At 38.1% G+C, this 27,714-nt stretch overlaps 1 protein-coding gene across 2 annotated transcripts in view; it reads left to right on the top strand.

Moving 5' to 3' along the window:
• Nucleotides 1-26,872, top strand: part of WDR70 (WD repeat domain 70) — a 246,824-nt gene extending 219,952 nt beyond the window's left edge. For both annotated transcript variants that reach the window (XM_008168689.4, XM_065550032.1), the window contains exons 14-18: nucleotides 12,055-12,155; nucleotides 13,736-13,815; nucleotides 15,621-15,737; nucleotides 16,147-16,309; nucleotides 25,540-26,872. In XM_008168689.4, coding sequence (XP_008166911.2) covers nucleotides 12,055-12,155; nucleotides 13,736-13,815; nucleotides 15,621-15,737; nucleotides 16,147-16,309; nucleotides 25,540-25,627 — 549 coding nt within the window. In that variant the 3' untranslated portion in view covers nucleotides 25,628-26,872. The remainder of the gene's footprint in view (nucleotides 1-12,054; nucleotides 12,156-13,735; nucleotides 13,816-15,620; nucleotides 15,738-16,146; nucleotides 16,310-25,539) is intronic.
• Nucleotides 26,873-27,714: the final 842 nt, after the last annotated feature.

Here is a 27,714-nt window from a genome sequence, read left to right on the forward strand (position 1 = left end):
AGTGGCTAAGGGAGGGATGAAAAGGGCATTCACTGCCTGTATCTGCTTTTTCTCTTACTCCCATAACTGCACCATGATTTCTTTGTAGTTTTGCTCTCCTCCGTGCATACAGACCTTAATTATTACTCCCTAATAATACCTTACAACCTTGCACTTTATTTTATACCGCCAGTAGTTATTCTACAGTTAAGATTAAAGCTAGCTTCCCATTAGAAGTTTGACTTTCTGTCCATCCTCAGCTTCCCAAAAAATAAATGAATTCCCCCTGAAATTTCACAACCACATCTCAGCCCAGGATACTTGGAAGTTTCTTGGAAGTTTGGGAAAATCAGAAAAAAAGTTTTTAATGTGATATGCCCTAATTCTGAGCTTGGGTCAGTACAGGCGGTAAGGAGTGATAAGGTGTCTTTACATCACCTTTTCAACCTGGAGGTAGCCAGGAATAATTCTTCTCCTCTATGAAAGTTGGAACAATCCCAATCATTGTAGCATCCCAGAGCAGCCAGTTTGGTGCACTCCTGCTCAGTTTTGTAATGAGTAATCTTGTGGTACATATTGGTATGTAGTGGAATTTTATAGTGTCCTAAAAAAATTGTTTTTAATGTTTGCGCGTGTGTGTGTGTGTATATATATATATATGCCATGTAAATCAGGTGGGTTGAGAGTCAGGGCTGAAGCACTTTGTGCCATTGAGGAACTGACTGAATGCCTTGGGCATTAATTTCCAAAGTTTAAAATGGATTATTTAAGGGTATAAAATTGTTCTTAAGAAAGTGTAATATTTTGGAGATGGGGAAGTGAGAGGAGAGACTCCACTAAAACATACTTTCAAAATGAACTCTTATTAATACAAACTAAGGGCCCAATCCTGGGAAGATTTAGTCCTGTCATCTAAGTCAGTTGAACTCTATGTAAAACTAAATACATCAGTCTTTCCAGAACTGGGCCCTTCTTGAATATACTTAACTTGAAGAATGGGGCTTTGCTTTTAATTTCCTGGTAATTGTCAGTTTATCTTTCAGGTTTTACATTCAGGAAAATTTTCCATGAAATCCCAGCAAACCAGATTCAAATATGGATATCCTTATCTTTAATTCATTGTGTTGTGAAAAATTAAAAAGCCAAGAAGTGTGAATTAGTTTTTTGTTTTTTTTTTAACTTCCTACATTTTGATCATTGAAGTTTCACCCCAAACACCTGACTTCAAAGTGTTTCTCAGGGTTTTCATTGGTTTGATTCCCATTCTTTTTATTGGAATGTGTGTGGCAAATCCAAACTTGTTGCGTTGAAATTTTACTCATATTTTTCAGCATTTTTTGTATTGAATTTTTTTTGGACACGAGGTGCTATTCTGCCCTCTACTGAGTCTGTGCAATCCCACTGAAGCCACTGGAGTGGATAGGGCATAACTGAAGGTAGAAAATTTGTACCATTCTTTTTATTTTAATGTCTCTTGGTGAAACATGTCTGCAGTTTAACAGAACATAGCAATGCTATGTAGTAATTTAAGACAGGAACAGGAAGTGGTGAATATTGTTTCTACTCGTTAAATTCAGGGGGAATTTAGGTGAGCAGAATGTATTTCCCAAAGTTACAATTTGTCCAGGACACTGAGATTAACATCCCTGCAATTAATTAAAAAAATATCAAAAGATATGTAATGACAAATTGTCACTATTAGGTCAATAGACACAACATTTAAATGTTGTAAAACCAAACTTTTTCAAAACTTAATTTTTTATCTTCAGCTATTTGTAGCGTCATAGGTAAGGGTGTATGTTTTTAAATTTTATTAATATTGTAACTCCTGACTGTAGCCCATAAATGTAAATACAACTCCATATAACTACCAAATCTCTGTGTCAGACAAAGTTAATGTTAATTAATTTATTGTATCTTTAAAAAATTATGCAAATAGGCAGCAAGAGGGACTTTCTTAAATAATATTGCTTAATTATATTTTAAATGCTTTTAAAGACAATAGATGTTACTGCATTAAAGTCAATAAAAAATACAGTTCTTCACCATGAAATTACAGTTTATTGAAAATCTAAAGATATGATTTATGTTAGACTACATAGGTGCGTTAAATAAATTTGCTACCTGGATACTTATCATGATGTTGACAGACTGGTGTTCCATCAGCAGTGCTGACATAAAAATTATAGTTTAGACAAACACTCTGTCAAGAGAGCCCACTTGGCTGCTGTTACGGTGGCCTGTAATTATGGAGCCTGACTACAACTGTCAAAATGTCTTTTTACACATTTCAGTATCTCTTCTGCTGACAGGCCGCTTATCTCACTGTACGGGTGGCCAAGAACAGCAAATCAAAGTGATACAATTCAAACAGACCCCAGCACATATCGTCATGGCCACTGAGGCAGAAAGCAATTGGCACTTTTGAAAGAGAAGTTTTGCTTTTTTTAACGAAAAATATTTTTAATCAGCAATTCCTGCTGTCATTGTTTTATCTTACAGGTTCAAAACAGAACCTGAAACAGGATTATTGTGGTTTTTTTACCCCCAGTCAGTTTCAAGTACCTCTGGAGCTGAATATTTGACCTTTCAAATTGAGACCATGAAGATTAGCAGGAAGCTTTAATAAACTCTAAAGTTGTTGGTATTTTTATCTGGTGTACTTGTTGCATACTTTTACAGTTTAATTTTATCTCCTAAATCACTAATCCTGTGCTCAGCCTTGGAGACTTTATCTATGAATTACGAACATCATGTTGCACTGTCAAATGGGTCCTGCTCAGAGTTTGTTTTATAACTGTTATTCCTCTAGCCTTTTGCTGTTTTCACTGACTGCTTTTAACATTTTAAACAACAAGTCCTCATTCTCCTCCAGTGGGGTTGACTTTCTTTGGTTGCTGGACCATTGGAAGATTTCACCTGTTTTGTTCTGCATCTAGCTGAAAGCAAAATGGGAGAGGGTAGGCTGATTTTGTACCCTTTTCCATTCAGTTAAGATTTTAAGGCCATTGGCAAGTTAAAGGAATATAGTGGAATAAGGCTGTTCCCTAAAAAATTAGGAAATGTGATGGGGCAAGGCCAGATGGCTACAGTAAAATAGTGAGGAACAGGTATGTTAGCCCCAGGCTAAACAAATCCCTGGTACCACGGTAACCAAATGTCAGTTGCTTAAGGCTAATCAAGACACCTGGGGCCAATTAAGATCCTTCTAGAAGGCAGGAGAGACAGCTAGATTGATTGCGACACCTGAAGCCAATCAAGGACTGGCTGGAAAAAGCCTCCCAGTTAGTCAGTGTGGTGTGGGTGACAGGAGCTATAGGAGGGAGCTGTGCTGTTGGTGGAACGAAGTAGTACGAATCCATATCAGGTGCAAGGAAAGAGTCCCTGAGGTAATTGTGAAGAAGATATTGAGTGGGGGCTGCTGTGGGGAAGTAGCCCAGGGAATTGTACACGCCCTATTTCCAAAAAGTCAGCTTTCATAGCTGCTAAGTTTAGGGTCCCTGGGCTGGAGCCCGGAGTAGAGGGTGGGCCTGGGCTCCCCCCTCCCCTCCCTGATTAATCACTGATACTGGGAGACAACAGAGACTGTGTGAGGAAGGGTTGTTTCTCCTCACCTCCCTTGCTGGCTTATGATGAAAATGGCTCAGTAAACAGTGACCCTTGCCTCTAGAGAGAGAAGGGCTATATGGAGGGTCACAGTGAGCTTCTGAGGCTAGCAAAAATCTGTCAGGAAACGCTGGACCCAGAGTCAAGGACAGAACTTTGTCACAGAAGCCACACATGAGCTCTCTGACTCAGATCATCTGACTCCAAGTGTAACTGTCACATTACCTCATCAATAACTTTCAAATCATTTCATAGCTATTTCATTTAAGTTTTAATAGACATGTTTTAGAGCATCATAATAAGGAAACCTAAATGAAGGGAAACAACTCAAATATACTGATGCTGCTGTAATAAGTAGAGCTGTGTGAAAATCCAGTGTTTTGCCTATTCCTTTTCAGTTCCCAGTATTAACCCTCAATTACCAATTTTTTTCCAGTGGTTCATTATCAACACATGACAAAATGCAAAAGAAACATCTCGTACGTACTCCAGTTTACCTTAATAGTGGGATGCTGACTGCCATTTTTAATCTGATGTATCTAATGGAGCTATGTTCTTCCTATAGCACTGCTCTACAGCCAAAATGCTTCTGAAATAAATGTAGTCAAACTTTACTAATTCTGGGTCACTGAGAACGAAAATGATGCTTAAAATTGTTGATTGGCTCTAGTTTTCAAGATATGCTATTGGGTCAGTATATACGACCCTTGACTTGGGAATGGCGGAGGATAAGTGAGTTATAAAGGGAAGGGATCTCAATTTAAATCAGAAATGACTAAAATACATCTTTGACTGGATCTAGGAATAAATCTATTACTGAGTTTGGACAGTACTTGCTTTTTAGGCAAAACAATGAATGATGCAATCTGAAGCTGGTATTGCATCATACATGATATGAATTACATCATGTTATTCCTAGAAGTCATGGATGATGCAATCATAACGAAGCTTACATCACTCTGCTGAACAAATTGCCCTCTATCAGCTCTAGAAATCATACAGTGTCGTGCTCTCTTATTTGTCAGTGTTTGATTTTGCAAAGGGACACATTTCTGTTTAGCCAAAGTGAGCAGAGATGCCTTGTACTTGTGTGAACAGTGCAGATAACTTCTGCTATGTTTGTGGTGAAGTGACTTTTGCATCACAAAAGCGAAGTATAACCACTATGGTTAAGGAAGCCTATCACCTTTATTTCGGCTGCAAAATTGGAGATCAGGACAAGAGGTGGGCCCCACACATCAGAAGCCTACATCCCAAGAAAGGGGAAAAAATTCATAGGCAGGAGTTGTAAACCAAGCTGGATGAGCAAGCATCTCAGAGAGGTGATTAAGAAAAAGCAGAAAGCCTACAAGGAGTGGAAGATGGAAGTGATCACCAAGGAAAGCTACCTTATTGAGGTCAGAACATGTAGGGATAAAGTGAGAAAGGCCAAAAGCCATGTAGAGTTGGACCTTGTAAAGCGAATTAAAACCAATAGTTAATGGTTCTATAGCCATATAAATAAGAAGAAAACCAAGAAAAAAGAAGTGGGACCGCTAAACGCTGAGGACGGAGTGGAGGTTAAGGATAATCTAGGCATGGCCCAATATCTAAACAAATACTTTGCCTCAGTCTTTAATGAGGCTAATGAGGAGTTTAGGGATAATGGTAGGATGATAAATGGGAATGAGGATATGGTAGATATTACCACATCCGAGGTAGACGCCAAACTCAAACAGCTTAATGGGACTAAATCAGGTGACCCAGATAATCTTCATCCAAGAATATTAAAGGAACTGGCACATGAAATTGCAAGCCCATTAGCAAGAATTTTTATTGAATCTGTAAACTCAGGGGTTGTACCATATGACTGGAGAATTGCTAACATAGTTCCTATCTTTAAGAAAGGGGGAAAAAGTGATCCGGGCAACTACAGGCCTCTTAGTTTGACATCTGTAGTATGCAAGGTCTTGGAAAAAAATTTGAAAGGGAAAGTAGTTAAGGACACTGAGGTCAGTGGTAATTGGGACAAAATACAACATGGTTTTACAAAAGGTAGATTGTGCCAAACCAACCTGATCTCCTTCTTTGAGAAAGTAACAGATTTTTTAGACAAAGGAAACGCAGTGGATCTAATTTACCTCGATTTCAGTAAGCCATTTGATACGGTTCCACATGGGGAATTATTACCTAAACTGGAAAAGATGAGGATCAATATGAAAATTGAAAGGTGGATAAGGAACTGGTTAAAGGGGAGACTACAACGGGTTGTACTGAAAGGTGAACTGTCAGGCTGGAGGGAGGTTACTAGTGGAGTTCTTCAGGGATCAGTTTTGGGACCAAGCTTATTTAATCTTTTTATTACTGACCTTGGCACAAAAAGTGGGAATGTACTAATAAAGTTTGCAGATGACATGAAGCTGGGAGATATTGCCAATACAGGGAAGGACCGGGATATCATACAGGAAGATCTGGATGACCTTGTAAACTGGAGTAATAGTAATAGGATGAAATTTAATAGTGAAAAGTGCAAGGTCATGCATTTAGGGATTAATAATAAGAATTTTTGTTATAAACTGGGGATGCATCAGTTGGAAGTAACAGAGGAGGAGAAGGACCTCAGAGTATTGGTTGATCACAGGATGACTATGAACTGCCAATGTGATATGGCCATGAAAAAAGCTAATGCGGTCTTGGGATGCATCAGGTGAGGTATTTCCAGTAGAGATAAGGAGGTGTTAGTACTGTTATAAAAGACACTGGTGAGACCTCATCTGGAATATTGTGTGCAGTTCTGGTCTCCCATGTTTAAGAAGGATGAATTCAAACTGGAACAGGTACAGAGAAGGACTACTAGGATGATCCGAGGAATGGCAAACCTGTCTTATGAAAGGAGACTCAAAGAGCTTGGCTTGTTTAGCCTAACCAAAAGAAGGCTGAGGGGAGATATGATTGCCCTCTATAAATATATCAGAGGAATAAATACCAGGGAGGGAAAGGAATTATTTAAGATCAGTACCAATGTGGACACAAGAACAAATGGATATAAGCTGACCATCAGGAAGTTTAGACTTGAAATTAGACGAAGGTTTCTAACCATCATAGAATCATAGAATATCAGAGTTGGAAGGGACCTCAAGAGGTCATCTAGTCCAACCCCCTGCTCAAAGCAGGACCAATTCCCAGCTAAATCATCCCAGCCAGGGCTTTGTCAAGCCAGGCCTTAAAAACCTCCAAGGAAGGAGACTCCACCACCTCCCTAGGTAACGCATTCCAGTGTTTCACCACCCTCCTAGTGAAATAGTTTTTCCTGATATCCAACCTGGACCTCCCCCACTGCAACTTGGGACCATTGCTCCTTGTTCTGTCATCTGCCACCACTGAGAACAGCCGAGCTCCATCCTCTTTGGAACCCCCCTTCAGGTAGTTGAAGGCTGCTATCAAATCCCCCCTCATTCTTCTCTTCTGGAGACTAAACAATCCCAGTTCCCTCAGCCTCTCCTCATAAGTCATGTGCTCCAGACCCCTAATCATTTTTGTTGCCCTCCGCTGGACTCTTTCCAATTTTTCCACATCCTTCTTGTAGTGTGGGGCCCAAAACTGGACACAGTATTCTAGATGAGGCCTCACCAATGTCGAATAAAGGGGAATGATCACGTTCCTCGATCTGCTGGCAATGCCCCTACTTATACAGCCCAAAATGCCGTTAGCCTTCTTGGCAACAAGAGCACACTGTTGACTCATATCCAGCTTCTCGTCCACTGTGACCCCTAGGTCCTTTTCTGCAGAACTGCTACCTAGCCATCGATCCCCCCATCAGAGGAGTGAAGTTCTGGAACAGCCTTCCAAGGGGAGTAGTGGGGGCAAAAGACATATCTGGCTTCAAGACTAAGCTTGATAAGTTTATGGAGGGGATGGTATAATGGGATAGCCTAATTTTGGCAATTAATTGGTCTTTGACTATTAGCGGTAAATATGCCCAATGGCTTGTTATGGGATGTTAGATGGGGTGGGATCTGAGTTATTACAGAGAATTCTTTCCTGGGTGCCTGGCTGGTGAGTCTTGCCCACATGCTCAAGGTTTAGCTGATTGCCATATTTGGGGTCGGGAAGGAATTTTCCTCCAGGACAGATTGGCATAGGCCCTGGAGGTTTTTGCCTTCCTCTGCAGTGTGGGGCATGGGTCATTTGCTGGAAGATTCTCTGCATCTTGAAGTCTTTAAACCATGATTTGAGGACTTCCATGGCTCAGACACAGGTTTGATACAGAAGTGGGTGGGTGAGATTCTGTGGCCTGCGTTGTGCAGGAGGTCAGACTAGATGATCATAATGGTCCCTTCTGACCTTAAAGTCTATGATTCTATGATTCTTTTTGTCCTTACTTTCTCTCAAAGGGTTTATAATAAAATGTTGCTTACTTCCTTGATGGGGTAGGCATGAGGTGAAGTCTGCGTTTGGTGAACTCCTGAGCATAAAAATCCAATAGGCTTGGTTAGAATAAGTTTTGAAGGTTTGTAGCAACTGTATGAGCCATACTTGAAGAAAAAGGAGATTTGGAAGACTCACTCCACCAGCGCATAGCTCAATGTGGTAGCCAACTTCCTTCCTTCTCCTGCTATCGAAAGATGCTACATATGAAAATAAATGGGCTTCGCACAAAATGTCATCTTTGGAAGACAAATATATGAGACTTTATCTACAAAATTTAAATATCTGGGTGGATGTAGGATCAAGGGGAAGCAATGGCTGATTAGAGTGGAAAGCAATGTGAGGAAATAACTCTGACCTTCTCAATGGGAGGAAATAATTTAAAATATTGTTTGTATAATATGGTATACTATTATTACTGACAGTAGTAGTTTATTTATTTATTTACTGTTTATATTGCAGTACCACCCAGAAGTCCCAGTCAGGTTTGTGGTCCCATTGTGCTAAGGGCTGTACCTATACAAATAAAAATGTACGGAGAGCCCAATCTGGGCCAAAAATATCTAAATCTGTGGAGTTTCTGCAGGTAGTGAATAACTTGATCCCACAGCTGTCCTGTTGTACTCAGTTGTTAATTATTGTATTTGTACCCATAGTTTCACTTTGAATCTAGAAAGCTGTTAATCTGTATCTCTATATAGCCCATACTAGTAGTGGTTAATCCAGTACTTTGTGCTTGTTTTTACAAAGCACTGTCAATCTAATTGCCTCCTTCTGTTTTACTTCTCTGTTAAGAAATAAAATCACCTAAGTGCAGTGAGATCTTGTAACTTGCTGCTAATTACTGTGGCTATGACTTCCAGCCTGAACTCAACTGTCTCTTGGGTGTAGTTGAAACTAAGCACCAGCTGCCGTGTTTGATGCCATTGCAAAGACTAAATGTTAAAATAAAGCAGGATTTTTTAAAAAAATTCATTGATTTTAAAATTAGATGGAATTTAGGGCAGGGCTGGATTAAAGCACACCAGGGCCCTACACACACCATGACGAGAGGCTCCTTATAGCCTTGCCCTGTCCCTGTGCCATGGCCCCCATTCTCTTCCAGAGAAGCAGGGTCAGTGGATTGGAGCCGGGTTTGTATCTGCATGGGTCTGGCCTCCTGTACTCTCCTCCTGCCACATACACACTTTTGGGATGGAGTGGCAGAGTTCCCAAGAACAGTGGGTTGTAGAGTTATCACACCATAGAGATTCATAGGGAAGTGCATACCTTTCAGAGCTATTGTTTCAGGCTGTCTGTGGACTCAGGCTCACATTCTCATGCTCGATACACATTTTCAATCTTTTCTTTGCAGGCATGAGGGCTAGAAAATTAGGGTGGGATTTTTTTTAAATGAAAGCTGAGATTCTGACTTCATCATATGACTTCAGGAGCGGGGTCCTTGGTTTCAGGACTAAAGTGCCTGTGCTTTAATATATTCTTAGTTTAGGTGGCTCACTAAACACCTACCTACTAAAATTCTAAATTAATTCTAAGAGTAAAAGGCAAGTTAACTCTGAGTCAGGATATATGCAGTGGTTACTAATTAAATTCTTTATAATGTGAGGATTTTCTCCTACTGTCTTCACATATTTAGTGCTCAAGCCTGCAATGTTCCGTCATCTGAGTAGTCCGTATTTGCACAATTGACTTCAGTGGGACTAATTGTATGAAGACTTATAAAGATTTAGTCCCTAGGATTCAGTATTTTAGTCTTTCAGGGTAGTGTATACTTCTGGTATGATCCTAAAAATCACCATGAGTATTTTTTGTCCGTGTTGTAAAGTAGATTTATACACCAGTGATATAGTAAAGTTACTTGACTGTTCAGAGCTTGTATCCGTAAGTTTTGAATAAATTACATTCTGGAGACATTTTATTGTTTCAGAAGATTTATAATGCTGTGTTTTATGGCAGTTTCTTCTGCCTGCTCTGAAACACGTGCCACAGTGTTTTTAAGTGTGCAGTGCATGTTTGACAAACTAGAATTGTAGCAATTCCCATCAGTGCGTGAGCCACAATGTCTCAAGATTTGTTTTTGTTGGCTGGTATCCAGTACCATGCTATAAAATACATTTACTTGACAGAAGAAAGTGGTGAACTGCATTAACTACAAAGTTTTTAAAGGCTGGCTAAACACATGCAATAAATATTAATAAACGAAAAGGCCACTTACCTTTAACCTTGAATTCTGCTATTAGCTGTGTGTGTTTTAGAATTACTGTCGCATTTGAGTAATAACTGATATTGCAACAAATAAGATTGTGTTTTTCTTTAAATAAACAGCTTATTAACAGGCCTACATTGACTGCATCGGTAACTTGTTATAGCAAGTGACGGATTATGGCGATGCTGAACTTCAAGAAATTTAACTTTACATCCTTACTAGTTGCTACCTTTAAAATGAGCTTTAACCTTTAATATGGTTGTATATTTAACCTTGCATACCTCTGGAAGCCTGGAGAGGTGTCATTTTTTTAAACTATTGTGTCTGTGTGATGTGTGGGATGAGATTTATATTAGGGATGTTTCAGGCTCTATTAACTGCCACTCCATTCAGGCTCGGCACTGTGAAACCTGTTTCTCAATAAATAATTGAGAAAAGCCTGTATTTATCTTATAGCCAAAAGAAGGTCCAACTGATTAGAGCTTAATAGATTTATGGTTTTTCTGGATCAGGCATTCCACTAGCATATTAGCACGTGGCTCATATTTAACATCCAAACGAAATTATATTAGGGCTAGGCCAGGTATGGGAAGGAAAATTGGGATTGGGACAGGGAAGTATTGGGGTTGGTGGAAGGCTTATATTGGCAATGGGGGAATATATAGCCATTCACTTAAAGGTCACAGAAGTAATATAGTAACTCCCTAAAATGTCTCCAGTCTCCCAAGTTACAGTATTCTATTTCATTTACACTCCCTATTATAATTTAAATTGTTAGACTTCTCTTGTTAAAACTAAAGTGAACACCTGTTCTGTGGCTTGTATAAGCTATTTTATGCAAAAGCACTCTTTCTCACGGCCCCATCTCAATAGATATATAAATATAATTTAATAAACAAATGATTAGTCCAGGTTGAAAGGTTCTCTTGGGCAAGGCGGAACAGTAGGCTTGGGAAGGAGATTATGAAAGATGATTGAGCACATTTCAATGAAATAATAACATGAGCATGAATCCTTTTAGCTCTAGATACATTTATTAGCTAGTTAATACAAGTCCTGTCAACACTATAACCCTCAGTCTTAGAGTTTATTTATCCCTTTATAAGGTAGTTATCTTTCAAACAACAAGCACTCTCCAATTATCTAAATACATAAAGTCTGTTGTTTAGGTGAACATTAAGATTTGTTGTCCCTCATAGTAAATAGTGGTCTTTGCTTTATTTACCTCCTCAGTCAACCATCTTGACCTTTCAAAGAGATTTTTCATCTTGGTTTTGTAATTCAAACTGAAATCTAGTTTTCATAGTTTCATAGATTATAAAGCCAAAAGAAACTGTTGTGATTATTTATTCTGATCTCCTGTATAACACAGGCCATAGGACTTCCCTGAATTAATTTCTGTTAGAACTAGAGCATACCTGGTGATATGTCATGTGGATGAATATGTTGTATGTGTAAAACAACAAGCTACTAAGGCGCTGACAGTCTAAAATCAGTTTGTGTACTGATCAAAATAGGGGTGGAGGTATCATCCCAGAAGTATAGGCTGAGGTATTCGCTACAGGCAGAGACTGAAATTGGATTAGTTCTTTAGGACATCCTGGGAACGAAGAAATCAGAATGAAAACTGATTGTTTTTAAGTTGTTGCAGAGTCAATGAGTGAGAGAGCAGCATTGCGTGTGAAAGTTTTAGTTCTATATGGAAGAAAGACTATATGAAGTAAGACTCAGGACAAGGGCTTAATTAATTACTTAAAAAAACCCTCGCAAAGTTGTATGCTATATCTAATTTCAAGAGCTAAATGGTTTGAGACACAAAAACACTGATCCAATATCAATATGTAATTTTATTTCAGAGTGTTGTGCGTTGTCTTTGGCATCCCAAGCTAAACCAGATCATGGTTGGTACAGGAAATGGATTGGCTAAAGTATACTATGATCCAGTCAAAAGCCAGAGGTATTTAATAATTACATTATTATCATTAAAACCATTTTTTTTTCTCAACCTGAGACTGACCATATTAAAAGGTGAGGAAATTAGTTTATGATCATTTGTGAGGCAGTGAGTCAAAAATAGTAGCTTATGATTTTCAGAAGCAGTGCATTTTCCATTGAGCCTCTGATTCCATTCTATACTTGGATATTAAAATTTGGAACTTTATCTGAGGTTTTGAATACTTTCCATGAGGTTCCATCAGTGTACTACTATGTGGAAACTGCATTAGGAATGCCCAGCTAGCATATCCCTCACAGTCCCCAAAGACTGTTGAAGTGGTGTTTGTAAAAAGACTGTTTAATGTAGTCATACTTGTTTTTCTGAAGTAGCATTTTGTTTAGGAGTCCAACTCTTAGTTTGAATTTCAGTGGTCTGTGCAGTTATGTTGAAAACCCAAACTTGAGAAGAGGTGAGGAATGGAATGAGAGAATTTCGCATCTGTTTCACTTTCTTTGCTGCCCATGGCCGGTGACTGCATACTTAAAGGATGGAAAGACAGAAGCAATTAATGAAAAGGGAAGCTAGCAGTTGAGAGTGGCAGGATGAATTTAAAGACGCTGCCTTGTTTGGAATTTAACGTCATCATCTCATAGTTTTTCTGCCAGTCCAGCACACTTTCCTGCTGGCAAATGGAGAGAGCGCAACTGATTTTCTGATTATCCTTTCCCTCCTGTACGTATAAAGATTTGTTCATCTGCATGCTCAGATGCTTCTCTCTCTAGCAGCCAAAGGAGTATTATACTCTAAATTTCAAATTTAGTTCATATCGGATGCTTGACTGTGGGGACAAGCTCAGGTTCCCAAGATTTCTGGGACCCAGGTTTAATTTTTTCTTTCTGTGTATATTTTTGAGGGTTTTGTAGTGATTTTACATCAGAGCCTGGGTTCCTGCTCCTACATAAAAAAAATCTTGTGCTTTCTCATCTCTACATGCATGGGAGACATCCTGTAATGGAGGAACCTTGCCTCTAAATTCAAAAGATGCTCACAGTGCAGAGCTGTCTTAATGTAACTAGGTAGTCATGTAAAATGCAGAAGGATTCCAACCCTGAAGTCTGAATGGAAGAGGTGCACTCTTGTCTGTGATAGTTTCCTGGTTTCATTTTTTCCTTTTCCTTCACAGATATATAGCTATATAAAGAGAGAGAGTGCACCAATTTGTCAGTTACATTTAAGTTACTTCCAACAAGACCTATGCAAGCTTTGCCCCATAGTTCTGTCAGGGCATCTCCATTTAGACCGCCAATACTCTGCTGCTTAATGAGGATAATTGGGCTAAATAGTTGCAAACTGTGTGGTGTTTTTTGGGCTGTGGACAAGCAAAGTATAAGATGAAACTATCACATTAATTTCCACCTCTGACTTTAAGCCACATTATAACAATTTAATCAACCTCTCGAGCCTCCCTTACATGCATACACACAAATGTAGTCATACATTTGTAAAAGTACTATTCAACCTGGCAGGAATTTTATCTTGAACAAACACTTTCTACTTCTATTATAATGAAATAAATTAAGCCACTTTATTTTTTATCCTAGGGGAGCAAAATTATGTGTGGTTAAAACAAAACGAAAAGCCAGACAGGCAGAGACTCTTACACAGGATTACATTATAACACGTAAGTAATTTAAACATATATTTATAAGATGACCCGTATTCATTTCTCAGGCTTTTACCTTTATATTTCCCCATCTCAAAAAATCAAACTATCACCATATTGCGCATTGTTTTTACACTTCGTAGGAGACTAGGTATAGCCCAGAAGCAGTCCATCATACTACACATCAAATGAAAATGTTCTTGCATATACCTTGTATAGTTGTTAATATCATTATTTACAAGGTGCAAATACAGACTTGATCAGATGAAATTCTGGATGGGCTAAAGTTTTCCTTCAGAAAGCCAGGCTGGCCTTTTAAAGTTTATATATATTTCATACAAAAAACTCCATGAAAAATACTTTGAGATTGCAAAGATAAAAACTTAGAATTCAGGGAAAGACAGGATTAAGGTGGTCTGTGCAGGTTGATGCAGATCTCTGACACTTGGGAGCATACACAGTATCAATAGAATGTTCACAGACTTAAAGGACAAGTCTTGAAGACATTCTACTAAAAATGTGGAAGTGGTGATTTTCCAGGTCTTAGAACTCAGCCAAAGATATGTGGAATTTTTATCTGAACAGATAAAACACCACTCAGAACTGCCCTCCTGCAGAATATCAAGATTCTACTAAAAACTGTGAAGATGCTAGGGCTGTTCAAAGAAATGGTCAAAAAAATTGTTAACATTGGCAAAATTACCTATTTTTCCGGAACCTCACTCTTGGAAGGAGCTAACCCATATTTACTGAAACTTTCCAAATTTCAGGAAGGAAAATTTCCCCCCTCAACAGTTAGTTTGGCAAAGTTATAAGCGCATGAAAAGAGGGGCTTTATAATGGGTAATTTTAGGCAACCTTAACTGTAACATTGAACAGCCTATAATAGAAATAGTGTCTATACTTTCATTCATCAATGTTTGCATTCGAAAGTGCTTCAATTATGCAAATTTTCAAAAATTGGAGCCTAAAAATCCAGCGGGACCACAGCCTCTGAATCACTTAGGAGCTTTTAAAAATCCCACCATTGGGTGCCTAAGTTTGGATTTCTCTAGTTTTTGAAAATATTAACTTTATCATGAGGATTTGTCTGGTTCTTTCTTGCACATAAATGTGGAAACCTAGTAAGAATAGAGGCTACTGTGCTGCTGAAGATACTGTCTTTTTGTTGAGAGGTTAAGAACAACACACTGACAATTTGTGGCCATTAAAAATACCAGGGCAACTTTCTCAAGAGGTGTTAAATTCTGGTGTCCTGGCCAAATACTGACCGCAGTAATTAGGTCCTGCCAACCCACATTTACCTCGTTTCTTGGGGAAAATTGATTTTGGCAACATATGCAGAAGTGCATCACAACTTGGATCAGGGAGGTGATAATCCCCCGTCTGTCACTTTGCTGTAAGACTGTGCCTGGAATTTTGATGTCTCAGCACCCAATATTAGAAAGATGTAGAAAAATTGGAAGTTCAGAAAAGAACAAGTGGTTGATCAAGCAACTGGTGGGCTGACCCAAAAGAGGAATGAGCTAAATAAGTGTAAATTGCCCAGGCGATTTATTAGACTAGGGAATAATCCTTGGAGAAGTTGTGGAAATCTGGTTGCTTTAGACTTTTAAAAACAGACATGACAAAGCCCTATAAAATCTATTGTGATAAGCCAATGTGGAGGTATGTAAGAATGACATCCCTGGCGTTGCACAAGGGATGGCATCCTCTCCATGTAAGGGTCAAAAGCAATCTGGCCAATAGGGTTAGAGATGTAAAAGTAAATGTGGTTGCTAACATTTAGAATTGTTTTCCTAAACTGTGAATCTTCTCTTTAGCTCATGCCCTTCCAATGTTTCGTGAACCACGGCAACGAAGTACCAGGAAACAGTTGGAAAAGGATAGGCTGGATCCCCTGAAATCTCACAAACCAGAACCTCCAGTAGCAGGACCAGGTAACCCATATTTAGTCTTTTTAGATTGTTATAAGTAAATGGGAAACTTATTTCAGAGTTCTATAAGTAGTTTTGCTCATGAAATTATATTTACATTATAAGTTGTTTGGGACTGGGAATTCTGTCTTTATTATGTGTGTGTACAATGGCTGGGGTGCTACTTCCATACAAATAAATAATAACAATGACTAACTTTTTGTTTAGGCCCATAAAGTATTCAGTAGAACACTGTTGTGAATGCAACTCTAAATGCTATTTTATTTTCTTCCCCACATCTCGTTTCTTTATAGTAATATGTAAGTTCAGTACACGACTAGATCAGTGTTACACACACAGTACTTCACATTTTGCCTATGTGTTCATTACTCTCACTCTCAAATATTCTTTTTTTTTTTTTTTTTAATTATAGGTCGTGGGGGCCGTGTTGGAACTCATGGAGGTACATTGTCATCATACATAGTCAAGAATATTGCACTGGATAAGACTGATGATAGCAACCCCCGAGAGGCCATTTTACGACATGCAAAGGAAGCTGAGGATAACCCCTACTGGGTTGCTCCAGCCTATTCTAAGTAAGGAAACAATTTTAAAAAATACAAGCAATATTTCTTAAAGCCATTGGGAGTTTGATATAAACAGAAAATATACATTTTTAACAGCATTCTCTGCCTTTTCTGGATTATTGCCAATAATATATAAACTAAGAGTATGTTAGAGCTCTGATATGAAGGCAGTGTGTATAACACATCAAATTGTTAAAAGTATAAATTTTTACAATTTCCATTTTTAAAAACTAACCTTTTAGTGCTAGAATACTATTTTAAAGCTTTCTAAACTTACTGTTTCTCATGGTCCTAATTCTGTTACAGTTAAACTTCACGGTACTAAGTAATCCTGGCTTTATAGGTGGAGAATTACAATAGTACCAATACATATTTTTAAAATCTCTAACACTTTCTAAAGTAGATGTTCCTCTAAAATGTGTGTCATAAATAGCATGCTGTGATGTGCATGTATTAATATTTTCAAGATTTTTAAAGATTCACATTACACAATCATGTAGGTATGTATACGTGCTAAAAGCCAGACCCATGTTACAAGACCCATGCATCTACTTAAGTTAGCTTGGCTTTATAGGTGGAAGGATACTAAAAATAGTTTTTTTTTTCCTAAAATAAGTGCTCCAAAATGGGGCATAAACAAAAACATGAGTGCTTGTAGTGGTATAGTGATTTAACTGGCAGGAGTCTGGGTTGAATATACTTTTTGCCATTTCTACAGAATATACTGTAGAATATACTTTTTGCCATTTACGAGTTACGTTGCCATGTCTAATTCTTGCCCATAAACTTTTATACCAGCAATATTCAATGCATAATATGTGTGTGTGTGGTGCATATACATTACATATAAGGGCATTTAAACTATGGAATAAACTCCCTCAACTCTTTGCTTACTTGTAAGATTCTAAAACAATATCCCACATTTTCTGTTTATAATTTTTGTTTATAAAAAATTGCCACTGCAAATTTTTTTTTCAAATTATTAATTATTATTATTTAACTCTTAACTAGCACTTTTCATCTGTAGATGTACAAAAGAAGGTAAGTATCAATAATCCAATTTTACAACTGGATAAAATGAGGTATAGAAAGATTAAATGACTTGCTCAAGATTACATAGCACGCAGAGCCAAGGGCAGAAGCCATGTTTCTTGACTCCCAGTCCAATGCTTTTAGACAATGCTGCCACTATGTAAGTTTTACTTCTGTAATGAGAAGATGATTAAGAAAAGCCGAGTTTGAAAGTTACCTATAGTGTGTTAAAAGGGATGGGTATTTGTGATGTGGACACTGATCCTCTGAGCTGAGTACAACTTCACACAGACCATTGAACAGCTATCATCAGGCAACAGTTCTTGGTCTCCATTGACCTAAGCTGGCTTTGAACTGGGAAATATTAACTTTTATAACATCTATGCCAGTGTTACAAAATATATAAAATAAATGAATAATGCAATACTGCCTACATTTACCAGCGCAAAAGAAGTACTCTTTAAAAGGATAATTCTGTGACGGTTACTGTAATGGAGATGCCAAGTACGGTGGTTGTTTTTTTCTTATTTGGAGATTCACATGTGCTTGAGATGAAATTTATTCCGAGTCTAAATTCAGATATTTTTACTTAAAATATATAAATATCCCTTCATAAAGAAGTAGATAGGACCACTCATACCATCAGATATGTAAGTACCCCCATGTATAATTGGCTAAGTAATTTCATTGATGAGACATTAGGTTTCATCCCTGACACCTGTAATGTAATAGACATGAAAGTTTTAAAATGTAGTAGTATTATAGAAGGCTCACTGTGTCAGGTGGGCAGATCTTGTTACGGTTTATTGTTTAAAAATGTAGCTGCAGGGGAAGAAAAGAGCTGGCAGAGAAGTGGGGAGGATGTAAGTCCAGAATGCTATTAGATTACACACCAGACAGTGATGTGGGGGGCGAGGGGAGAGCTTGGACAATAGCCAGCAGCATGCTGGCTTGACAGCTTGGTCAACGATAAATTTCATGCCAAAGAAACTGCCATTATCCCTGCTTAAGAAACTTAATTTTTAAGACAGGTTTCAGAGTGGTAGCCGTGTTAGTCTGTATCAGCAAAAACAATGAGGAGTCCCTGTGGCACCTAACAAATTTATTTGGGCATAAGCTTTCATGGGCTAAAACCCACTTCATCAAATGCATGGAGTGGAAAATACAGTAGAGAGGTATAAATACACAGCATATGAAAAGATGGGAGTTGCCTTACCAAGTAGGGGGTCAGTGCTAAGAGGGAATGAACAGAACAGGTAATCATCAAGTGATCCATCCCCTGTTGCCCATTCCCAGCTTCTGGCAAACAGAGACTAGGGACAACATCCCTGCCCATCCTGGCTAATAGCCATTGATGGACCTATCCTCCATGAACTTATCTAGTTCTTTTTTGAACCCTGTTATAGTCTTGGCCTTTACAACATCCTCTTGCAAAGAGTTTCACAGGCTGACTGTGCATTGTGTGAAGAAATACTTCCTTTTGTTTGTTTTAAATCTGCTGCCTATTAATTTCATTTGGTGACCCCTAGTTCTTGTGTTATGAGGAGGAGTAAATAACACTTCCTTATTTACTTTCTCCACACCAGTCATGATTTTATAGGCCTCTATCATATTCCCCCTTACTTGTCTCTTTTCCAAGCTGAAAAGTCCCAGTCTTATTAATCTCTCCTCAGATAGCAGCCGTTCCATACCCCTAATAATTTTTGTTGCCCTTTTCTGAACCTTTTCCAATTCCAATATATCTGTTTTGAGATGGGGTGACCACATCTGCACGCAGTATTCAAGATGTGGGCGTACCATGGATTTATAAAGAGGCAATGCGATATTTTCTGTCTTATTATCTATCCCTTTCTTAATGATTCCCAACATTCTGTTTACTTTTTTGACTGCTGCTGCACATTGAGTGGATGTTTTCAGAGAACTATCCAAAATGACTCTTGGTAACAGCTAATTTAGAACCCCTCGACGTGCATTACTTTGCATTTATCAACACTGAATTTTATCTGCCATTTTGTTGCCCAGTTTTGAGAGATCCTCTTGTAGCTCTTCGCAGTCTGCCTGGGGCTTAACTATCTTGAGTAGTATTGTATCATCTGCAAATTTTGCCACCTCACTGCTTACTCCTTTTTCCAGATCATTTATGAATATGTTGAATAGGATTGGTCGCAGTACAGACCCCTGGGGGATACCACTATTTACCTCTCTCCATTCTGAAAACTGACCATTTATTCGTATCCTTTGTTTCCTATCTTTTAACCAGTTACCAATCTATGAGAGGACCTTCCCTTTTATCCCATGACAGTTTACTTTGCTTAAGAGCCTTTGGTGAGGGACCTTGTCAAAGGCTTTCTGAAAATCTAAGTACACTATATCCACTGGATCCCCCTTGTCCACATGCTTGTTGACCCCCCCCCACCCAGGGGGGTGTAGGTGGGTGAGGCATGATTTCCCTTTACAAAGACCATGTTGACTGTTCCCCAATAAATTATGTTCATCTATGTGTCTGACGATTTTGTTCTTTACTATAGTTTCAACCAGTTTGCCCGGTACTGAAGTCAGGCTTACAGGCCTATAATTGCGGGATCACCTCTGGGGCCCTTTTAAAAAATTGGCATCACATTAGCTATCCTCCAGTCATTCGGTAATTTACCAATTTAATCCATTTAACAATTTAATCCATTTATCAATCTGTTATTTGACCAGGCTTTTTTATATATATATTTCCCCATGGGTGATTATTCACTTAATGAGAAAAATAGAAAATTCTTTACATAAGCTAAAAAATCCCTCACTACATATTTAATCTTTTCCCCCATTCCTGGTTTTTAAAATAATTTTAAACAGAGGAGACTACTAGGTCCAAGTTTTTTTGCTGATCCCTTCCTTTAATTTTCGTAATTCTGTAATTGTGATGACTGGGTTTGAGTTCATCTGGTCCTGATTCATAGTGGTAGGGTTAACAAGTATGTCAGATTATCAAGTCATGGCTATAATTGACACTGCACTTTGAGGTTTTCCTTTATAATAAACAGTGGGCACAGAGCCAAGCAAGTTGTGGTTTACCCTCACATTCTTAGTCACAAATAATATAAGTGATGTCTCCTCACAGTCATACCATTTGCCTGAAGCCAGCTTTATTCTTTAGTGAATGAATCCTATCCGATAAGTAACAATAATTTAAAAGAATTTGATCTATGAACTTCAAATTGCAGTGAAAACATTTGGGATGATACACTCTGGTTTTAAGTACTAGAGGAAAATGATTGTGCTTTAACCTCTGACTTCTACAGTCAGAATCAGGGGAAGTCCTTTTTATAAGGCGTATCGGGGCTGATCCTCTTGACATTTTAAACTTCTCTGAAAGAACAGCACGATGTCTTCTGGAAAGAGGAAAAGAAACCTTTATGTTAATTAGTTACTCTTTATGTAAAAGCCTCTGGATAGAAACACAATAGTTCTGGCTTGATCTGCTGTATTTGGTAGACTTTTTTCATTTTTATTTGAAAGTACAATAAGAAAAAGCCATACTTAAATAAATCAGGTGTGGGAGAATATTTTAAATTAGACTTTTTTCCTCGTTTACTAGTTTTGAAATGCTTTATGAAACATACCTATTACACAGCTTATAGTCCACATTTATTTTTTGAAAGTCTCAAAACTAGCAGTGAAGATTAAATAAAATTACATTGCTGTAATAAAAGATTGACCTATTTTTTTAAAAATAAGAATGTTTTCATAGGAAAATTGCTGGTCTATATTATTTAACTATATTGCTTAGCTATGGTAATGAATTATTTAAAGGAAACAGTGAAGTTAAAACATTTTTTTTAAAGTTCTTTACTTACATTCTGACAGAACCATTTTTTCGAAAAACTGACAAAAATTGATTTATTAGGACTGGTTGTTTAGTATTTTTTAAAGTTAGTTAAAATCAATTCGGCAATGAAAATAAGACTTACTAGACAGTTTCACTTTCCTTTATAAGACCTTAGGAGTTGCCATATTGGAACAAGACCAAGACAGGATTCCTATAAGAGAAAAGGGAAGGAGTATAAACATCACCAGCCCATGCCTTCTGCCCCTGCCTCCCAGTCAGGTTCGAGTAGATACCCCAGTGGGTCTAGACAGGCCTTTTGAGGGTATGCCCGAGGACAGCATACCAGACTTGAGACAGGATCCATCCCCTCTTTTGTTTTTGGACCACTTGTTTCCCTTCTATGCTGCATGGTCCCACACAACATCAGACCTTTGGGTGCTCGGTACTGTGTCAGTTGGGTATACCCTGCAGTTTTCATCCACCCCTTCCTCCCACTCCCTAGCCCTGTCCCTCTTCAGGGACCCCTCTCACGAGCAACTTCTCGTATGACAGGTAGAAGCCCTCCTACTTGTAGGGGCTGTAGAGGAAGTTCCTTGAGATTTGAAAAGGGTTTTTCCGATATTTCCTAATCCTGAAGGCCAAAGGGGGCCTGGAGCCATTCCTGGACCTGCATCGCCTCAATAAATATCTGAAGAAGTTGAGGTTCCACATGGTCTCCCTGGCCTCTATCATTTCCTCCCTGGATTCGGGAGTCTGGTACGCCACTCTCGACTTAAAGGATGCATATTTCCATATTTCTGTCTTCCATGTACACAGGTGGTTCCTCCAGTTTGTGATGGGCCGACACCACTACCAGTTCACCGTGCTCCCCTTCAGTCTGTCGGCAGCCCCAAGGCTTTTTACAAAGTGTATGGCAGTTCAAAGGCTGTTCGCAGGCTCAGGTTCAGCACAGCATTGGCATAGTACAGACCACCTGTCAAGTGGGCCTGTTAATAAATTGCTCCTCTCATGAGAGGTTGCCTTTCTATGGCAATTACTTCAGCCAGGTGGGTTTCCAAAATCAGATCCTTAACTTCAGAACCCCCTTATACAGCGTTCTTCAAGGACAAGGTCCAGCTGCATTCCTACCAAAGGTGATGTCGCAGTTCCATAAAAACTAGGACATTTTTCTGTCCATCTTCGTTCCAAAGTCTCACAGAACCGAGGAGGAATGTCGGCTGCATACCTTAGACAGGACCTGGCCTTCTACAATGAAAGAACTAAGACCTTCTGCAGGTCGACACAGCTTTTTGTAGCAGTGGTGGATAGGATGAAAGGTCTGCCGGTGTCATCCCAGAGAATCTCATTCTGGATAATCATCTGCATCTGGGCTTGCTACAAGCAGGCAAAGGTTCTGCCTCTGGCCATCATGACAGCTCATTCTACAAGAGCCCAGACTTCAGCAGCAACATTCCTTGTGCAGATACCAATCCAGGACATTGGCAAAGCCATGACTTGGTCATCAATTCACACCTTCGTGGCCCCCTATGCCATCACCCAACAGGTCATGAGATTGCCAATTTCGGGAGAGCAGTGTTGCAATCAGCACATCTGTAAACTCCAAGCCCACCTTCTGGGATACTGCTTGTAAGTCACCTAGCATGGAATCAACATGAGCAAGCACTCGAAGAAGAAAAAACGGTTACTAACCTTTCATAACTAGCAACAGAGGGTTCTGTGGCACCTTTTATACTAACAGAAGTATTGGGAGCATAAGCTTTCGTGGGTAAGAACCTCACTTCTTCAGATGCAAGAAGTGAGGTTCTTACATCTGAAGAAGTGAGGTTCTTACCCACGAAAGCTTATGCTCCCAATACTTCTGTTAGTCTTAAAGGTGCCACAGGACCCGCTGTTGCTTTTTACAGATTCACACTAACACGGCTACCCCTCTGATACTTTCATAACTGTTGTTCTTCAAGATATGTTGCTCATGTCCATTCCATGACCTGCCCTCCTATCCTTCCGTCAGAATTTCTGGCAAGAAGGAACTGAGAGGGTGCAGGGCCAGCGGCATCCCTGATACCAGCGCATAAGCCGGCCCTACGGATACCACTAAGGGAAAAAATATCTGGCAACTGTGCACGTAGAGTACACATACCTAGTATGGAATGGACATGAGCAACACAGCTTGAAGAACAACAGTTACAAAAGGTTAGTAACGGGTTTTTTTTTTTTTTCAACAGGAAGGTTTCTGAGTCCAAGGTAGTCTTTCCTGTGAAGTTGTGAAATGAAATTGTCATTCTCCAGCCATCTCGGCTAGAGAGAGTTATGTGGAGCTTTTACATGAGCATTGTGGTAACACACACAACTATATTTTCCCTGTTGTGTTTTAAACTCTTTTTTGTATAAACTTTAAGTGGCATTTCAGGACCATTGTAGCACTTCTTTGGTAACTGGTGATGCTTGATTTTATGACAGTCGCTCAGTAAATGAAAATTGATGAGAGGGCTGAAGGAAGAAAGAGTGTCTTAGCTTTTCATATACCATGGAGCCCTTGGAAATGAAAACATGTTAAAGTAATAAGCCTGTTCTAATAATTTTTTCTATAAATGTTAGTCATGCAGCAAACTCCTACTACCACTGGCAACTTCTAGCTAGTGGTATGATTTTATGTTTAAATTAAATGATTTCTGCTAATAATGGCTTAACAAAAACTGAATTTTTCCTTTGCTCATGTCTTTACAACGGTCAGATGAATGAATCATCCTAGGTGTTCCAATTCACAGTTATATATTCTGTGGAGTTGGGAAGGTTTATTCACCAGTTGAACCAAGTCCAGTAAGTCATTTCATGCTAATTGTAAAAATGCGATAGCAAGCAGACTTGATTTCCTCTTCACATTTTCCCTAGATGTTGTTACTGCTAGATTGTGCTGCAGTTTTTTGTTTTAGTAGACTCAGAACATCTTACAAGTTTCAGCAAACTTATCAATATTTCATATATCATTTTACAATGACATTTTAAATCACACTATCCTGCTCCCTCAAATACACAGGATTTTTACCATATTGTGAATTAAATTATTCTTCCTTGGGGTTTAAATTAGCTGTTACTCTGCAAGAAAGAGATCGTGGATAGTCCTCTGAAAACATCTGCTCATTGTGCAGTAACAGTCAAAAGGCTAACAGAATGTTGGGAACCATTAGGAAAAGGATAGATGATAAAAGAAAATATCATAGCATTGCTATACAAATCCATGTAACACCCACACCTTTAATACTGCATGCCGTTCTTGTGGCCTCATCTCAAAAAAAGATATTTTGGAATTGGAAAAGCTGCAGAGAAGTGCAATGAAAATGATTAGGGGTGTGGAATGGCTTCCATATGAGGAGAAATTTAAAAAGACTGGAACCATTCAGCTTAGAAAAGAGACAACTAAGGGGGGATATGATAGAGGTCTATAAAATCATGAATGGTGTGGAGAAAGTGAATACGGAAGTGACATTTACCCCTTCACATAAAATTAGGGGTTACTTGATGAAATTAATAGGCAGCAGAGTTGAAACAATCATAAAGAAATACTTCCACAGGTTGACTATGCATTGTGTGAAGAACTCATTGCCAGAGGCTGTTGTGAGGCCAAAAGTATAGCTGAGTTTAAAAAAAGAAATAGATAAGTTCGTGGAGAATAGGTCCATCAATAACTATTAGCCAAACAGTAGAATTGAACATACGCAGAGTTTGGTGAAAAACTATTTGATACTGTTCTTGTTTAAAAAATAGTCAGTGAATATTTTGTAAAGTTTTTAAGTATGTTATTTAAATTACAAGCAAATAATGTCCAGATAGAAAGGCTCAAGATTACTTGTAGGATACAGTATGTTCTCCTATGAGTATCATTACTTTTATTATGTTACAGTAGTGCTGGATGGTCTCTGTTGAGAGGAGCTGTTTTTTCATGTGTAGACTTAGTCAGAAACTGTGCTATTCTTGTTTTCATTTGATGACAGCTGTCAAACTAAAGTGTATGAAAGATTTATTTTAAAAAATACCATGAAATGTGAAAATATATAGCTCAGTTTTTGTAGCCTTATATTAAACTCCCTTTATTCCCTTCTGATATCTTAATTTTATTAATTGAAAACACATAACAGTGCCTGCTGAAGAGCAAACAGAACTTGCAAGATATGCATATTTATTCATTAGTCTGCTCGTTCATTCATTTTTTGCCTTACAACAGCAAATTTATCTGATTTGATAGAAATTTAGTGAATATTTTTATTTCATGATTAAAATGAAATAATTAAGCCCATAACATTTTTTTCTCTTTTGGGAATAACAGAAGAAAGTGTTCACTTCTGCATAGAAGATTTGTAGTTTAATCATTATTCTGCTTCTTAATATTTTCTAGGACTCAACCAAAAGCAGTTTTTGCAGAAGTGGAATCAGAGGAAGATGAAACAGACAACAAGCCAGAGTGGAAAAAACGTAAAATATGAAGAACTTGATTTGGGGGAGGGTGACTGTGGATTCAAAACAAAGTTGAGAGGTTTTCATTATGCAATAAAAGGTTGAATTCTTTACAAACAGAAATTCTTTTAATGCATTGCACAATTTCCAATAAGCCGACCGAAGATGATTGTTGTATTACAGTGGACTAGAATTGTTGATCTGCCTTTTGTAATAAGGAGTTAATTATATTATGCAAAAATCTTATGTCATTTTCTTAACTTTTGATTTATAAAAAAAGTATTTGTTTTTGTAATTTTTAACCAGAATACATCGTCAATGATTAACGAGAAAGAAGCATTTTACTGTAATATTCCATCTGAGGATTTTAAGTAAGAACATAAAAACTGGAGTTTTTCAGGCTTCTTTTATTTATTCCAATAACATCTATTAAGCTGTGTAAAAAAGTTATGATTTCACATTTTTTAGGAATGTCAATTTAGGATAATTCTTAGGCGTCTGGTTTGTTTAGCTGGTGTGTTAAGTTTTGTAAAACATCCAATATTTTCTAGTATTTATGGCTTATCTGAAATATGTTTCTTTTGAATTGTACAGTATCTCACATTACTGGTAAAGATTTTATTTTATAAGCCATATGGAGTAAGAATGTACAATTCTGTATATTGTCTGAATTAAAACATTGTACACTTGTTACTTTTCTTTTTCTAATTTTGTATGGATTATTCAAAGTTAAATAGATTTTGTTCAATCCTCCTAACTCTATTGTTGTATATTCATAAGTAATAACACTTGATAATGCATGTTTGTTAGTCAATATACAGATAGACTTGGGCTTGCTGAGGTGTATAGCTGAACTGTGCATATATTGGCTGACAAAGTTACTTTCTAAAGTGTGGTATTACCTTTATAAAATGGTGGTATTTACCACCAAGTTACTATGGTAAATATTACTAAGTGAACGAGAGAGAGAGAGATTTAAAAAAACAAAAACAAACCAACTTCTTTAAGGCAAATAAAGAGGAAGCTAGATCACTTGTGCGCTTGTATATTTTGGTTATGATAATATTTTCTGGGCACTCAGATACCACAGTGATGACCCTGAAATGTACTAAGCACCCTCCATCCCCAGTGATATCATTGGGAGTGGAGGGTACTCAGCACCTTGTAGGATTGAGCTCTGTGAGTGATGACTGGAATGGAGGTAAGAGGGACTTTAATTTACCTGATTGAGGCCAAGATTCAGCTAATAAATTAACTATTTTCTTAAAATTAAACATGCTTATGTCTTATTGAAATCAATGGCGTTTAGACACTTGCTTAAGTGTTTTGCTGAATTAGAGCCTAATTTAAATGTGTTTTTCCCCCTCTGCTCTTTGCTATTTTCCTTCCATGTCTTGTCTTTCCCTTTCCCATCACCTGCACCTTTGGGGCCAGCAGGCCAGTTCCCAAAGGGTTTTCCAAATATTGGCTTGAGATGCTAACATCAGAACATCTCCACTGCTGCTGCCACAATTTAGCCCTTTGATACTGATATGGTTACACTATGGCATTAGTGAGGATAAACCACCACTTGCCGTTTGTACCAAAAAAGAGAAGCATAACTTATTTAAAATAACAAATTAATTGTTTGCCATATTTTCTGCTGCCATGAAATAATGTCAGTATCAAAGGCACTAAGCTGCTAGTGCAATAGTGACTGCTTGCCCAAAAAGTATAGATATGGAAAGGAGGGGAAGAAAGAGAAAGAAAGGAGCCGGTGAGAGTAGCAGAGAGTGGAGGGATGAACTCAAAGCAAACCTCACCCTTTATTAACAGGATCTATCAAAGTGCTCCCCACAGTGTCCACAGCTAATAATATCAATATTTAAAAGTTAATGAAATATAAATTAAAACATTTTATTAATAGGATTGTCATTCCTATTAATAGATGATCTAGGATTCAGCTAGTCCTCCTGATTTTATAACTTTGAACTCATGACAACCTGTTGCTTTTAAAAACACTGGAAGTTCTTCACTGCGCCAACATGGATTACTAGAATGCAGAGAGCTAGAAAGGAAAGACATGATAAAAAATGCTGCTACTGATGTTCTCGGATCATGCAGGAATAAGGAATAA

The sequence above is a fragment of the Chrysemys picta genome, chromosome 6 (assembly GCF_011386835.1).
Source record: "Chrysemys picta bellii isolate R12L10 chromosome 6, ASM1138683v2, whole genome shotgun sequence".
NCBI lineage: Eukaryota > Metazoa > Chordata > Testudines > Emydidae > Chrysemys > Chrysemys picta.